The sequence below is a fragment of the Cucumis melo genome, chromosome 7 (assembly GCF_025177605.1).
Source record: "Cucumis melo cultivar AY chromosome 7, USDA_Cmelo_AY_1.0, whole genome shotgun sequence".
Lineage (NCBI taxonomy): Eukaryota > Viridiplantae > Streptophyta > Magnoliopsida > Cucurbitales > Cucurbitaceae > Cucumis > Cucumis melo.
The window spans coordinates 29107862-29123862 of NC_066863.1; the positions used below are offsets into that span (position 1 = coordinate 29107862).

The 16001-nt window shown below is 34.2% G+C and overlaps 3 protein-coding genes across 8 annotated transcripts; 1 reads left to right on the forward strand and 2 right to left on the reverse strand.

Annotated features, from left to right (window-relative positions):
• Positions 1 to 1624: 1624 nt before the first annotated feature.
• LOC103494789 (protein DJ-1 homolog D) lies at positions 1625 to 5719 on the reverse strand. The gene is made up of 5 exons (XM_008456146.3): positions 5301 to 5719; positions 5045 to 5161; positions 4244 to 4684; positions 2857 to 3219; positions 1625 to 1995 (listed from the first exon to the last, which is right to left on the reverse strand). Exons 1-5 carry the CDS (start codon positions 5361 to 5363, stop codon positions 1807 to 1809), a joined length of 1173 nt encoding a protein of 390 aa, XP_008454368.2. The 5' UTR covers positions 5364 to 5719; the 3' UTR covers positions 1625 to 1806.
• Positions 5720 to 6742: 1023 nt separating this feature from the next.
• LOC103494790 (bifunctional protein FolD 2) lies at positions 6743 to 14013 on the reverse strand. 6 transcript variants are annotated; one of them, XR_007822317.1, is made up of 8 exons: positions 12311 to 14013; positions 12005 to 12188; positions 11324 to 11481; positions 10934 to 11146; positions 10079 to 10373; positions 9343 to 9443; positions 9010 to 9151; positions 6743 to 7486 (listed from the first exon to the last, which is right to left on the reverse strand). XR_007822317.1 is itself a non-coding variant. In XM_008456147.3 (5 exons), exons 1-5 carry the CDS (start codon positions 12422 to 12424, stop codon positions 10143 to 10145), a joined length of 900 nt encoding a protein of 299 aa, XP_008454369.1. In that variant the 5' UTR covers positions 12425 to 14013; the 3' UTR covers positions 9967 to 10142. The 6 variants fall into 6 exon arrangements, 2 of the variants coding, with proteins under 2 accessions (XP_008454369.1, XP_008454370.1); XR_007822318.1 differs by lacking the exon at positions 9010 to 9151; XR_538699.3 differs by lacking the exon at positions 6743 to 7486 and having other exon boundaries at positions 8634 to 9151.
• LOC103494898 (acyltransferase Pun1-like) lies at positions 6856 to 7716 on the forward strand. Its single transcript, XM_051088138.1, has one exon. The coding sequence runs from the start codon at positions 6856 to 6858 to the stop codon at positions 7714 to 7716; it is 861 nt and encodes a 286-aa protein (XP_050944095.1).
• Positions 14014 to 16001: the final 1988 nt, after the last annotated feature.

Below are 16001 nucleotides of genomic sequence, written 5' to 3' on the forward strand. Positions count from 1 at the left end.
ACGAAAAGAAAAGAACCGAAGGTGCACTATTTTTCTTTTCATATGGTAACTAATTATATTGATTGGACACGGCTCAGTTGGATTTTGTTTGATAAAGAACACCGTCCAACCCAAATGTACAATCATTGTGGTAATCAAAGACACAAATAAGAGACAACGTGCAACCATCCATTTATCAAATAATGGAAATAGTGACCAACCTAGATAGAGGTAGTGAACGCTCATGATCTCTTTGAAATATGCTTATGTTATGTTGCATGTGTTTTGATTATGTTAATATACTGCAACATCGAGGTTGTTAGGTTGGGAGTGACGTCCCTGACACAAGACGAGGCTAAGTGGAAAATGCGTGAAAAGGGGGAGGATGTCATTGGGTCTTAGATAAATCAAGATTAATTAGGCTAGGTTGTATCATCCATAACCAATGACCCGATGATACTTAAACACCGCTTGTATACTATAACATAATGCACAAAAGATGTCTAACTATCATAAAGGTGAATGATCATCAATCATAAAAATGCCTAACTATAAGAGTCTCCCGAACAAAAATCTCCATATTTAATATCAACCAACCATTTCTATTTCTCCATATTTAATGGTGACAATTTTTTTTTTTTTTTTTACTTTTTCTTCAAACCAGTAGTGATCATTTAACTATCATTTCCACGTGCAATGTTCGAGTTTAATACATTATTTAATTATCATTTCCACGTGCAATGTTCGAGTTTATTTTATTATTTATCATTTTTCTCTATTCAAAGTGTTGAAATTTCTTTTTTTTTTTTTCCTTTTTTTATTAATTGTGTATTCAAGCATATGCTAACTCATTTTAGCGATGTTTTTTTAGTAATAAATTTAAGTAAGTTGAAACGATAGATACTGCTATATTTTATAAATATATGATACAGTAAATTTATTGTAAGGTCAGCAAGGGATAAATTGATTCATTGTATTACACCACCTCCACTAGAATAGTGGTGATCCAACCATATACACTATATACTTATAAATTTTAATTCTCATGATATAATCACTCATCTATTGTCTTAACATCTCTCAACCTTGAGATTTGCATCGTCAACATCTCTCAAACTTGAATGCAGAGATTGCATTCATAGATTACATAGTTGATTAGTTATTGTTCTGCCATTGAGTTGCATTGAGCAAATATCAAGAAAACTCATTACTCAATTTTTTTTTTGACTAGTCTATAGTTAGACTCTGAAGTGTATTATCTTGAATGATCTCACTTCCCTCTATTTATAAAGCTCTATATGTAAAAGAGGACCACTAATCTTAATTTATCCATAAAGGCGATGTGTTGTTAATAGTAGGCTTAGTACTTTGCTCCAACGGTAGTGCCTTCTTGTGCCCTTCTTTCACCGATCAACAAGACATCACAGTCAACTCTTACGCACCACATCAACTATTCTCACAGACAATTACCGAACCTTGCTACATTTTATTTTCAAGGTAACCCACGGAATATTAGATTCAAAATAAGTGTCTGCTTGAGCCGATTTTTCCTAAGCTTTCAATTATACATTTGTCCCTTATAGACCACTGGACGGATTAGTTATTGACGTCTGAGTTGCATTGAAAACTAAGAAAAGGATAGAGATTTCCAAAACATTAACATTTGTATAAGCTACAACACAACATTTCCAGGAATAGCAAAATACAGGGTGTTGGCGTATCCAAAACATAAAACATTATTCTACATTTATTGCTTTCTTTTTATCGTGTTTATTCAGACGTGCTCGTGTAATAAGTTCAACATGAACTCTCCTGGTTAAGCTAGGATCAAAATGTCACTTGGATTCCCAAAAGTGTCATCAACTGCGAAATGAACTGAGGATGGCCAGGCCAAGCTGCTCCAGTAACAAGGTTACCGTCGGTAAAGCACCGGTCGATTGGATCAGGTTCCAACCATGTTGCTCCAGACAATTCCACATTCAGTTTCACGGCTGGGTAAGCCGTGCATTTCCTCCCCTATACATTGACCAAAATATGAATCATTGAAAATAAACAAACAATCGAAGTAACAACAATGTTTTTGTTATACATAGAAGAAACAGGAACGTATTAAAAACACGTGGTCTCTGTTTCACAGGGGAACTAGTTTGTTTTAGATCATGTCATCCCTTGGAGGGGAGGTTTTTGGTTCAACACCTCTAGTTGGAACCCTTTTATCTCCTAATCTCAACAATTAGAATCCTTTCTCTAAGTTTCTAACTTTTAGCTAGTTATCTATGCAAACGGAAATTAACTACGTTCTAGAAAAATTTGATAATGGTTATTATAGAGTAGAGGAAATGAAAGGAATTGTTTAATGGTAGAATTGTGATGTTACCTAATGCAGATGATAACGTAAAATATATTCTCCCAAGCTTACACAATTGAATTCATCGATCAATTGGAATGGAACTCTACAAACTTTCTAGAGTTATAATATCCCTCCCTCCCTCCTTCAAGTTCTCCATTTTCCTCCATTCATTCATCTCACAAATTTCCTATATACCAACCAATTACATTCTACTATAACAAAGCCACCCCACAATACTTCCTCTTAGTTGAGCCCATGAAGCAAAGGGGTGGAGTTCTAGCAATCCTCATGCCAAAGTGCATATAGCTTAACTCAACTGGCATATAATAAGTGTTGGTGACCAAGAAGTTTGTAGTTCGACTCTCCCCATCTTGACTCTACTAAAATAAACAACAAAAATCTTCAGCCTTTTCTAACATAGTGAGCGGCTGAGTGGATGGATGTATGCAGGTGCATCATGCGCAACAAGTAAAAAGAAATCAACATTTAGAATTTTAGAAACAATTCATGTAGTATCATGTCAATACCTGAAGAACTCCAGCAGCAGATAAGATCTGTTGTCCATGGCAGATAGAAGCAACGGGCTTCTTAGCCTCCATAAACTCCTTAACAATTGCAATAACTTGTGGATTCAGGGCCAAATATTCTGGTGCTCGACCACCAGGGATTACAAGGGCATCATAACTTGATGCATCCAAGCCTTCAAAATCAGCGGTCAGCGTAAAATTATGGCCTGGCTTCTCAGAGTAAGTTTGATCACCTTCAAAATCATGGATGGCAGTTGGACAGGTATCACCAGCCTTTTTCTTTGGACAAACTCCATCAACATGGCAACCAAGAGCTTGAAAGGATTGAAATGGAACAGTTATCTCGTAGTCCTCCATGTAATCCTGAAATTGAAAAACATAGAGAAGCAAGGTTGCTAATATTAGCCATGAGAAACCATGTCTTCAGTATTATTCTTGAGACAATTAAAACAAACAAAGATATCCCTTCAAATTGTTGCAAAAAAAAAAAAAAAAAAAAACAGGAAAGGACTTTAAAACGGCCAGAAAACCATAAATCGGCTTTGCCTGCTAAGAACTGACATAATAATGTAATGACCATGAAGCTCGCTGATAAATGATAAAGTTGCTCAAAATTCCAAATTAGATGGGTATAAGAATAAATTACAACATCCCAAGAGATAGACAACAGTGGGTACCTGGAGGAGTCCCATGAGAATTAAATTACAACATTCAGAACTCTATTTCTGTTATGAAATAAAAATGTTATGATGGTATGGAAACAGGTGGTCATGGAAAGTCCTATGCTCATGTTTCCTCCATAATTAATGTTAATTTCCACTTGTTTGACCTTTCTTTATATCTCAAGTCCACAAGTGTGGAGGAGTGTTATGATATATAATTAAATTCACCTTCATCCATCAACTTACGCTTTTGGGTTGAATTGATGATGTAAGAAGAAGTTATGCATTTACAAATCTGGAAAGATAGTGAGGTCAAAACTTAAAAGTTTGTTGCTGCAAGGTTGGCCTAGAGCCATTAGGGGGAAAAAGTAAGGAAACTTTGGGGAAGAGGTTGAAATCTCGTACCATCACCTAGTAGTATAGAAAATTTTCAAGTGTTCCATGACAACAAAATGTCCTAGGGGCAAGAAATTGTCTCCTGAGATAGAATTAGCCAAGGTACATGTAAGTTGACCTAGAAACTCATACCCTCATAGGCATTACAAGAAAACGTTTGTTGTTTTGAAGTGAGAAAATTCTTGAACAGTTGTGATACATGATGGTAGCTCTCAAAATGCACTTTGAAAATAGTTTAGGTCAGTGTCAAATAAGTAGAGCGTTACATAAAATAAATAAATGCAAAAAACACCACTTGTTAGTAAGTTTGTCATGAAAGTTAAGCTTACCCCACAAAGGAATAGAATTTTTTTATCTGATCCACTGACGTTTCCTCCAAGTGCTTTGACAAAAAGCTGAATGTACTGAGGATGGCTCTCATACGTGGCAGCAGTGATTAAGTTACCATCAATAGCACACGCTGCCAAACTTTCTGGCTCAATCCAAGAAGCACCAGCAGCAGCCAGGACAGGTCCCACAGGTGGGTATGCTGTACACTTCCGACCTCTAACCAACCCTGCAGCTGCTAAAATCAACTGTCCATGGCAAACAGTTGCAATTGGCTTCCCAGACTCTGAAAATTTTCTCACCAAACTCTGCACTGAACTATTTATAGCCAGGTATTCTGGTGCTCGTCCTCCGGGGATCACCAACCCATCATATTTGTCAAAATCGATTTCATCAAACGTTGCATTCAGCGCAAAATTGTGCCCGCGAGATTCTGAATAGGTCTTTAATAAACACAAATGAAATTTAAAGGTTAGAGCAACAATCTAGTCCTTGAACTTTAATCCATGAACTTAGGTAGGTAACAATTTAATGTCCTTGTAGTCTCAAATTTGTAACAATTTTGTCTCTACCTTAACAAATCTCAGCAAAATAAAGTTCCAATTCTTCTTACATACCCATGTCTTTATTTAAAAACACGTACAGTTTCTAATCAACCAGTAGATCTAAAAAAGCTCCATTAATTCTTGGCAGCATGTCAGTGACTAAATCGATGACTAAATTCTTATCTACTAAACTTCATGGACTAATACATAACAGCCTAAAGTTCAAAACTAATGGAACAAATAAAGAGAACAAGAGACCTGATGACCCAACGACTCATGAACAGCGGTCCGACAGATATCGCCAGCTTTCTTCCCCGGACAAACAGCATCCACTGAAACCCCATACGCGAGTAGCGCTTGAAATGGGACCATCGCCTGCAGTCAAAATCAAAAAGAATCAAAATTTTCATATGGGTTGGGTTTGTAACGGTACCAAACATAAAAATGATGGGAAAAGAAGAAGATGAAGAGAAAAATCTGAAATTGAAAATGCAGAAAAGAAGAAAGAAGTGACCTCATAGTCTTCCATGAAGTCGCCGCAGAGGAGGAGAACAGATTTGGACTTGGATTGAGCCATATCTTAGTTCAGTGCTCTTCTTCCGGAACCAAATGTGGGGGGGAAACAACGAGGTGAGAGGATATAGGCCACCGATAACATACTTATACAAATAATGTTGGCATATTCTACACCTCCACACAATCCGCTCCACGCCTCAACTCGTAAACACATATATTTTGTTGGATACAAGAAATTGAGATGAGAACAACGTTTTTGGAAATAAAGAATGTTAGCGATTGGTATTGCCTACGAATGTTATCAAGAATGTACGAAAATAAATTCTTCTTCTATTTCAATTTTGCTCGAGGAAACATTTTATTGTTTTATTTATAAAAATTTACCTATTTAATATATTAATTGATAAACAATAAATATAATTTAATTTTTGAAAAAAATTAATTATTTAACAATCAAGTAAAAAGGAGTAATTTGATAGGATAAATTTGATGAATGTGTATAGCTATGATGTATTAATAATAAAATGATTAATAAATTCTAATTAATATCAAGAACTCTTATGATGTATTAATAAGTGAATTTAATCTCATTTGTTCATATTCTTATTGAAGGCAACATAATCTCATTCTTCTTGACGTCAGCAACGACGGCGGATCAGAAAGAGATAGAGCTCTCAAGTTTGTTGAGCGACATGAAAGAGTTCTGCAACAAATATCCAAGAAATTACAAGGTTGAAGAATGGTCTTCACTTTACAAGTTGCATATGAAAGAATCAATGGAGAGGATGAACAATCCGGAGGATCAAATTGTGTATGCATGCAGTAGTTGGTGCAGATTTCCATTTTACGATGCTGATTTTGGGTGGGGAAAGCCTGTATGGATCACTACGCCTATTATTTTGAGTAAGAATTGTGATTATATTGATGGATGCCAAAGATGGTGAGGGAATTGAAGCATTTGTGAGTTTAGAGAAGGAGGAAATGGCCGTGTTTGAGCAAAATGAGGAGCTTCTTTCCTATTGTGAACTCCGAAAGTTAAAGCGATCGAGCATAAGCTTATTTTTGACTGTTGGTTTTTTATTGTATTTATATTTGAAGGGTCTTTTTCAATATTCAATGTAATGAATGAGAGATTAGTCTCTTTCCCATTGTGTTTCATTGTCAATTATGATATCTTTTCTTTATATACATGTTGGTGTATTTTACTTATTCATTCAACATCTGCAATTTTGTGACAGTCACCTCAACACACCTTTCTCACTAATATTTTTTAAGAACAAAGAAGAGAAGAAATACTTGGATGCAACGACTATTAATCTAAGATTTTAGTGGACATAACTCCAAAATGATAATCCAACCAAGGGCATATGTTAAAAGATACGTTTTGTTTTGAGAATCTTATTCAGTTATATTCATCAAGAAACTAAGCCAAAGAACACATTTTAAATATTTTCCTTTTGTCCTTACTTTCTTGACTTCAAACCTACATATAAGCTTTTAGCTTCGCATGCAATAAATCATCATCTTGTTCTTCACAACCTACACAAAAGATGATGGAGCTTCAAATAGTTAGTAAAGAAACCATCAAGCCTTTATCTGCAACCCCACCACAACTCAAAAAACTCCCTCTTAGCCTTTTTGATCAACAAGCCCCTAAAATGTATATACACCTTCTCTATTTCTACTACAACCACGATATCAGCTCCGGCTACAGCCGGCAGCTGCTGAAAGATAGCCTCTCAAAGGCCTTGACTTTTTACTACCCTTTTGCCGGCCGCCTCAGAGACGATGGCAACTCCATCAACTGCAACGACGTGGGTGCAATTGTTTCGGAGGCAAAGCTCCGGTGTCCCATGTCAGAATTTATGAACAACTTCAATTTAGAACGTGAAGAGATTTTGAAGTTGACTCTTTCGGATGACATCAATGGAAAAGACCAAAGATTGAATCCATTGTTGTGTGTTCAGTTGACACAATTTGAATGTGGAGGAGAAGTGATGTATGTGTTATGTTCTCACAAAGTTGCGGATTTGGCGTCGTTAACCAACTTCATAAATGATTGGGTTTTCATTGCTCGTAGCTCCCGCGACGGCAATGATCCACCGACCCTGAATTGTCCTCCTCAATTTAATGGGGCTAGTTTTTTCCCTCCGACGAAGTTGGAAAGCGGCGGGGAATTAAATTCTAGAACAGAAAGACAATATGAAAATGGTGTTAGTACGAAGAGATTTGTGTTTAAGAGTTCAAAGATTGCAAGTCTTAAAGGTATGGTTTGTGAGAAAGTGGAGAATCCAACTAGAGTTCAGATTCTCACTGCCTTCATCTACAAAGCTGCCGTTTCAGCAAAGGAATCAGTCACAGGTTTGTTAATTTTAATTAGTTTCGATCAACTTTACACTAAAATTATAGGTTAAGTTGATTTTGTTGACGCCATTTAATTTCTCATCTGTTCGTCAAACTTAACAAAGCTTAACTGTAAACGTCTTGTGCCTCATGGGCCTTCTCAAAACTCTCCAACCTCCAATCAGAGCTCACCGTCCATGCTCAACGGCAGATCTCCCCGGACAACAATTCCAGCCACAAAGAGATAGATGACAATTAAGAAATCAACCAAAGCATTTTAAACTGCTTTACTTTTAGTTAACTAAAAAGTTGGGCAGGGGAAACATACTTTTAGCTTCTCTGTCTAGTTTTTATGTGATCCTAAATTCAAAATGTTATCCTATTAGTTCTTTTAAATCGTGGATTTGATTTCCATTTAATTCCTAAAATTCAAAAGATTACAATTTTAATTTTGCTTCGGTCTGGTACCAAAGGCTTTCAAAATTTACATTTTCTAATCTCAAATGTACTCTAAGCACTCACCTTTCAAACTTTCATGTTTGAGGTCTATTAGTTAATTTTAAAATAAATTTTAAATTGTAACTATATTTTAATTTTAAAATTTAACCTTATATTATTCTAGATTAATTAATAGATATTGTTTAGTACAAAAAGTTGTAAATCTTAAATTCTAGAGAAAAAAATTGAAATAAAACTTAAATCTCAAAAATAAAATTATAAGGTTTGAAACTTAAAAATCAAATGAAAACTAAATACAAAAAAAAACCTTTAAATGCAAAGGTAGACCACCTGAAGAGGTTGTTCATTCACACTAAGTAGAGATAATAAATCTAGATTACTTAATATGTTGGAATTGATAAATTTGCATTTGAGTGTCCTGTTTTAGGAGGGAGTTATTTGATAAATGTGCAAACTTTATTAGTGTTTACTAACCGAGCAACCCCTTGAATCGGTAATTTTTTTCAAATAAACATGCAAGAAAAATGGATTTAATTTGTTAAAAAGATTGAATTATGGAACCTATGTATATGAACATATATTATATACATGTAAACTGACATAGATGGACCCAAAACCAAAAACATCTTTAGCCATTTAGCCCTCGATTTCAAATGAATCGCTTCTCACTTTTTTTTCCCTTTTAGTTTTTGGGTTTCTCCTATCTTTACTGTTTATTTCTTATGTAACCAAAACATCACATACCAAAAGAACGTTCTATGTTTAAAGTTTTGGTTTTTGGGTCAATTATTGGAGAATTTTCCCATTTGGATTGTTGTTGGGATTATTAACGAAACCTTTGTGTTTAATTTCTTGAATCAAAGGCAGTGTGCCAGCAACAATTCTACTTCAAACCATCAACTTACGAAACAGAGTGGATCCGCCATTGCCAGCGACATTATCAGGAAACGTAATCTCTTGGTTCATAGGATTGTCGAGGACGCAGGAGAAGAGGGAAATGGAGCTATGGAACTTAGTGGGTGACACGAAGAGAAACTTTGAAGAGTACTGCAAAACGTTTCCAACAAATTACAGATCAGAAGAATGGGGTTTGCTTCAAAGATTGCATGCCAAAGAATCAATGGAAGACAGGATGATAAATGAAGAGGATCGTAGTTTGTATACATGTAGCAGTTGGTGTAAATTTCCAATTTACGAAGCGGATTTTGGGAGGGGGAAGCCTGGATGGATCAGTGTACCTGAGTTTCCATGGAAGAATATGATTTTGTTGATGGATTCCAAAGATGGTGAAGGGATTGAGGCCATAGTCAGCTTAGACAAGAAGGAAATGGAGGTTTTTCTGCAAAATCAACAGCTTCTCTCATTTTGTGAACTCATAACTCCCACCTCAAATGCTTTTTTAGATTAGAGGGAAATCAAATCAAATCATACACCATGATTATTGATGAATTATGTTGGTATTTAAGAAAATTTATGCATGAAAGTTGTCTGACTGAGGTTTCTTAATTATGGGAATTCCCCCATCAGAAAATGTAGCACAAATTATTTGCATCACTCACTCACACAAGGATTTTAATAATTTAGCCTAACTCAAAAGGGTGATTGAGAGTGAAAAATAATATCAATTCTAAGGAAAGTTAATTAATGTGTTGTATGCTATTTTAATTATCATAAAGGAATTTCAAAATGCTTGACTATAAAACAAATGAATTGTCAAACAAGCCCTTAAACAATTTAGCAATTTAGCAATTTCAATTTTGGTGAAAAAGAAAATTCAAAATGAAGTTTTTATTTTTCAAGTAAACTCTCGTTTTGAATGGGTTTTAATTAAGATGGATTTCACAATGTATTTTGAAATCAAATTGATTTTTCAACATTGGGGTGTGTTTTGATTTGATTTTAATTAATCCATTATTTTCAATGAAAAATCAACTATTATTAGTACAAAAAAAAGATAGCACAAAACAAACGAACCATTTATTTTGAAATTACTCCGAAAAAGTCCCACGAGGATCGGTAACAAGCTGCGGTGTCTTTTTCACTGCTCGATCGCACGCTTAGCCCCATCCAAAGTATTCCTAAGCAGCATGGCAACAGTCATAGGACCTACGCCACCCGGAACCGGAGTTATCCAACCAGCTACTTTACAAGCTTCCTGGAAATCTACATCCCCGACCAGCCGGTAGCCCGACTTCTTGGTTGGATCATCAACTGCATTTGTACCGACATCGATGACTGCAGCACCTGGTTTAATCCAACTCCCCTTGATCTAACATAAACCAAATGAAATCACCAAGTGCACAAGTAAGTTAGTCTCAAAACTAGGTTGTTTCAACAAGCCAACTAAATCAAATTCCCTACAATCCTTTTCCTCAATGCTTTTGCAGTTATTGTTCTATCGTGCATATGCAAATGGCAAAGTATAGTTTGAAGCACCAACTTTGGTGATTGTGCTTTTGCTTAATTCTCTCAACAATCTTTCCCTAACTTGATTTACCATTGTTGACTGAATAATGAGGTAGATGCTTATTGGGGGAAGAATGGGCTGATTCCACAAAGAGAGAGATAGATGGTATAAGAAAATTTTGTTGACCACTTTGCATCAAACCACTGAAGATGTGTCACCGTTTAGTTAACAACATGGACTATATAGAATAAAATTTAAATTTTCTAAGAAAAGTTTTAATTAACCTATGGATCTGACCTTTTTTCGTTCCCAGTACTATTCTAGCACCTATATATATTCCCTAAGTTTAGTGACAAATGCTGATATTCAGATAAAAGAAAAGGGGAAGGAGAAAACACTGAGATTGTATAGCCAAATTATACCATTTGTGCCTGTCCTGCTGCAGCAATTATAATGTCTGCTTCGCGGATAACACTTTCTGGATCAACGGAACGTGAATGGACGATTGTGACAGTTGCATCTGCTTTAAGAAGCAACAATGAAACTGGTAATCCAACAATGTTGCTTCGCCCCATAACAACTGCTTTCTTTCCTCTGATGCTAATTCCACTTCGCGACAGCAGTTCAAGACACCCCTGCACATAAAGCGATATCTCAGACTACGAAATGAACTGCCATTTTTTGGGCTAAGATCTGCGTGAAACCAAATCTTGAACATAGATAAACAAGGATATATTGCTCTTCTAGCTAAAAGAGATCTATCAAGAATGAGTTGAATGATTTTCTGAGGCTAATAAAACATTCATTATTGCCTTCGGAGTGCAAGGTAGGAACAAGGGATCTCTGCCTTTCATTGCAAGCTTCCCAATGTTCAGAGGATGAAAGCCATCTACATCCTTCTCAATGCTAATTTCAGATAGAACTTTCTCTTCATTTATGTGGTTCGGCAAAGGAAGCTGAACCAATATCCCTGTCAAAGAAACAAAGTTCTTCAAAAATTGTAACCATTAAAAAGGAAAAGAAAAGGTTCGTTAAATAGTTAATTACTTTTAGGAGTAGAACACCCTTTTTTTATTTTTGAGTTCAAAAACTTCAGCGATGGTAATTGATGTGATTATCAACTGAGTTATGCTCGAATTGGTACCTTTACAACTCTGAAAAAGTATTTTGGGCCATTTGAAGAACTTTTTTCTTGAAGAAAAAAAAATTGACACAGAAAATAACTTTGAAAGTTACTATAACACTTAAAAATATTTTAAATGATTCTAGAAGCACCTTTTTCTTCAATGAATCACATTGCTTTAGAAAGGTAAAAATCTCTAATTAACATTTATCACAGATTCACAGGAAGGGAAAATGAATCAAAGAACAATTATATATCAGAAATGCATTTTCACAGTACTATTTCAAAAACGGTAGAGACTCCATCAAATTTGAACTACAGCACTAAAATTAGAAGAAACCCCGAGCATAATAGTAAAGAAGAGATTAACCATGTACTTCAGGATTGGCATTAAGCTCATGGACTTTGCTGATCAATTCAGCCTCAGACACTTGCTCAGGAAGATCAATCTCAAAAGACTTGATCCCGACTTCCAGGCAAGCCTTCCTCTTCATATTTACATAGGTAAGCGAATCCTTTCTATTCCCCACAATCACCACCGCCAGTCCTGGAACCTTCAAAAATCCCACACCATGTGAAACAAGAAAAATGCTAAAATCAGATAGATATAACACATAATATCTCAAAAGAGTAGATGGAAATTGTAAGAATTTGGCTCGAGCAATGCAAACTAAACCTTTCCATATTTCTCAGAGAGTTTGTTCACTTCCTCCGCGACTTCAGATCTGACAGTTTGTGCGATCTTTTTGCCGTCGATTATTGTAGCTTTGTGGTCGGATTCGGACGCCATTTTTGCAAGTTAGAAAACGAAAATGGTTATTACTTCTGAATTGAATTTGCAGCTGCCAGAGGTAATGGCTCAGAGAACGATGTAATAGACGAGGTGAGATTGAGAAGGATTGATTGTGTAGTCAGTGAGTTGATGCAGCCATGGAATCGGTGGAGAGAAATCCGATGGGCTTGGATTTGGGCGGTCTGATTGTGTTTGGCGAGAAATGGGTACGTCCGTGTGCAATTTTGTGTGGCCTATTTTCTTCGGCCGACGAGGAAGGATGCCAAATGGGTAAGTCATTTGATTTGGGTTATGACCTTGGGCGCGACATTTTAGAGGACTAAGGGCTCGAGATTGGTACCCCTTAGTCGCGGACCAACCTAGCACCCAAAACATTCTAAAAAATGTTCAATACCATAGCCTTCAAGAAATGATTAAAATTTGGCAAATGTCAAAAGATCTTGGAAATTCACATCCAATTAGAAATTGGTTTCATTTAATTGCAAGTCATTAGCCTAGAGATTTGTTGGTTGATAATTGTGGGATCGTATGTTTTGTATGGCCAATGACACACGAAAATGAGCTAAGAGTTGAGGTTGGTGGAAGGGAAAAAAGAGTAAGAAGTTGATGCTGTTCACGTGTAGGGTCAAGAGGCAACCACTAAGTAAAGTTATTTTATTTTTAGATTTTTATTTTATCTCTTTTGCATGTGAAATTGGTTAAAGTTAACTTCTCTTCCTTTTCATTCTTTACTTTGCTTTTTGAACAAAAGCAAATCCACGTAAATACGCAAGCTTCCTCTCTCTATTGTCTATGTCTGTTTTGTGGTTTTTGATAGAGTTTTTGATTGAAGATAGAGATGATGATGAAGATGGAAGAGGAGAAGTAGAAGAATCAACACATGAAATTTTTAAAATGGTTCAGTTATAAACGCCTACATCCACAGTACTTGAGAACACGGTTTTGTTAAGCGAAATTAAGAACAAGATTTTATTAAGAGAAATGAAAGAGGGAGTTTGAGAGAAAAACCTTACAACATTTTAGATTTATTTGTGCTTATAATATACATTATTGAATTTGTACAAGGAACCAACATATATATACATATATATATATATATAAAAGTTGGATTGAAAATATATATTCATAACATTAAAGTAAGAAAACATTATTTGATATAACATTGCTTTTGTTCATTATTATTTGTTGAATGTTTTACGAAAAACCTTTCAAAATCACAGTTTATTATGACTAGCTCTTTAACTTTATTATACAAAAACAATATACTAACCTTTACAATAAACCGTTTAATGATACAGTTGTTAAGAAAAGTTTTTAAGAAATAGTTTGTTAATCAAACAAACGGTAACTAGCTAGTTCAAGTGTGACTCCACGAACCCAAGAACATTATGGTTCTAATAGGATCTTCCTTTTGGTTTCGTCTCATTCCAACGCCTCGATTTTTTGTTAGGGCTAGGGCAACCTTCACATCTCGATAAGCTTGAGCGAGTTTCTCTCCGATTGTTCTACTCGATGAATCACTACTCTTTTCATGTTGAACCTTCATATTCTCTCTGTGTATGCAAAAAAGAAGAAAGAGAGAAAGTAAGAGTAAATAAACATCTTTGGGTTCCATATTTATAGCCAAAGAAAAAGGCAGGTTTGCTTTTTGTCCCTAAACCTTAGTCCCAAGTGTTGCTCTCTAATTGGAATCTCAAAATATTCTTTAATTTGTGAGTGGATTGTGAGGGTGATGTGTTGTTCAATATGACCACACTAGCAAGTAGTGGAATATTAGGTTCAATTTTAATTCAATTATTCCTCCTCTTTAATTATAACTATATTATACTTATAATACAAAATTATATCATAATTAAATGTGCCAAACTTTTCATTTTTGGACTTTACAGTATAATAGGTTACTTTTTGTTTCAAATTTGATATTTTAAGCACTATTAAACTAAAATAAACAAAAGGATACTTTTTAATTCTTTGTATTTTGTAAGTAAAACAAAAGATTTAATTTTTACTGTTGGATGGATCGTTAGATTATATTTATTTTTTTCGATTAGTTGAGAACTATTAACCACAGTTTTAATATTTTTATTATTGATCGTGTTAGCCTCAACATGTATTCAAATTCGAATATCAACCTTATATTTTCTATTTCAATTTTTATTTCTAAATCTATAATATCTTCTTCTACTAATGTTTACATATTGACATCATTTAGAGGTACAAAATCATATGATATTTTTGGATAAACAAAAAGAACATATAACCACTCTGTCGTATATATCTAATGTTTCGATCGATATTCCTCATTCTGAATTATTTGTATTTAATTATGGCATCCACAAAAATTAAAAATTATGAAGAAAAAAAAAAATGGGCATTTCGTCCAAATAGAAATAGGAATTTTCGTTTTAAAGAATCTGGAAAAAGTGATTCTCATCTTATCCATTGGACTGTGTTTAAATGCTTTATGAGAAATAAAGTTTAGATTCCGTTCGTTTTCACTTTCTCCCTTTTTCTTTTTTATCTTTATCATAAGTAAAATCAAATTGAGATTTTTTTTCTTCTTCTTTTTCTTTTCTTTCTTTTGGTTTTTTATTTTCAATATTTTATTTTTAAATGATTGAATAGCGGTTGGAATACATACGTAATTAGTTGTCCTAAATTTTGATCTATCCACGATAGACAATGAAAGACAATAATTTCAATGATAGAAGACTATTTAGATCATCATTGATAAAATATGAAATGTTGCTACATTTTTTTAACTATATTTATTAGTTTTGTTATTTATAATAATGTTCTTAAGAAAATTGTGATTACAATACTAACCCTTTTAAGACTAATAAAATATTTATAAATACAATAAAATATATCCAAGATGGATGATCTGAATATATATATATATATATACTAAATTGATTCAACACGATAGACTAAATAAATTCTTTTAACTTTTAATTCTAACTAATCTATCACTTATAATAATTTAATCATAAATTATTCGAGATAATTTAAGTAACAAAATTACCTTAAATTTCTTTTAATGTTGTAATAACATATCTAAAAACAACAAATATACTAGCGGCTGTTTTCTTTGATATTCTTGTGTTTAAAGTTATGATTTCAGATCGCCAGACTCTAAAATTTTTTTGAAATTTGGATTTCTCGTCATTTCAATTTTTTTTTTTTTTTGTCCGAAAACATGTGCTAATAGATAGTATATATAAAAATAATTAGGATAAAAAAATGATATACAATCGTGTAATGAGATCAGTCATTGTTATATATTAGCTTATTTTAAATGAGGAGTAAAAAGAAAAAAAAAATGTGAGCATATGAATTAAGTTGCTATATGATGCATTATCATTATAATATAATGAACATATTAATTATTAATTGGGAGTGTTGAGGGCACCTTAGAAAGCATTTCCACAAGAATCAATAGGATTATTCTTTCCACATCGATCCTACTCGGCATATACGTGGAATATAATAATATAATGCCATTTTCACTTCTTCTTTCTTCTTCTTCTTTTATTTAACCTTTTGATCGAGGAAGATTATTTTAACTTCTCTA